General features: G+C 42.4%; 1 protein-coding gene across 1 annotated transcript; it reads left to right on the top strand.

The window, feature by feature from the left end:
- Positions 1 to 343: 343 nt before the first annotated feature.
- Positions 344 to 897, top strand: LOC106011240 (the record flags this gene model as incomplete). Its single annotated transcript, XM_013080164.2, is given in 1 exon segment — positions 344 to 897. A coding segment is annotated over 1 exon segment (102 nt), but the record flags the coding sequence as incomplete, so codon positions are not given.

Below are 897 nucleotides of genomic sequence, written 5' to 3' on the forward strand. Positions count from 1 at the left end.
CCGTTAAACCGTGGTACACACAGACGACTTGAGCTCGATTCGCGCGTGTGGAGAATTTTTGTTGAGTATCTCAGTTTTTTATGCCAAGACATAGTATCCATATGCCCTCTCACCACGGGTTGGCCTTCGCAGGCAGGGTCGATTCCCTACTCCTCAGCTATCTACATGGTGCTAATGAGAATGTAAAATCCCTAAAGATAGATTGATAGGGACATAAAAACACCTTTAAAAAACAACAAATACAATTTTTTTTTTAACTTTCCTAATGCAGCTGATTCATTTTGGGGTGATATAGCAGTGTCCCTGATGATATTTACTTCTACAACCAACATAATATCCCCAGGGTCCCACATCTTCCCTGGAAGACGACCTGAGTTTCATGTCTGCCACCCTCGCCTGCACTCCCACCGGTGGAACCAAAGTGGTAAGCAGTTCAAATCCCTAGACTGGGACACCCTCGGCATACTCAGCACAAAGCTTCCTCAGATCCCAATGATCTTATAAGTAATTTTATAATTTTGAGGGCGACCTAATTTTCGTTCATTAAAGATCGTGGGATTTGGGAGGGAGAGGGGAAGGCTACCATTTCGGCTTAGTTTGATCAAACGCTACCAAGCTAAACATGTTTTGGTTTTCTACGTTAAAAGGGGTACATAAATTGATAACAACCATGGCCAACAGCCACTAAAGAGCTACGCGTCACATGGCAAAGAAAATGTTAGAAAGAGGAAACAATGGAGAGGAGAGAAAATGATAAGAGAGGAGGATCGAATTCGTGAAACTTGTTAAAACGTAGAGGAAAGGAGAGAGTGACAGAAGTGGAGATAGAAAGAGAACGAGAGAGAGAAGAAGAAGAAGAAGAAGAAGAAGAAGAAGAAGAAGAAGAAGAAGAAGAAG

The sequence above is a fragment of the Aplysia californica genome, unplaced genomic scaffold (assembly GCF_000002075.1).
Source record: "Aplysia californica isolate F4 #8 unplaced genomic scaffold, AplCal3.0 scaffold00076, whole genome shotgun sequence".
Classification (NCBI taxonomy): Eukaryota; Metazoa; Mollusca; class Gastropoda; order Aplysiida; family Aplysiidae; genus Aplysia; species Aplysia californica.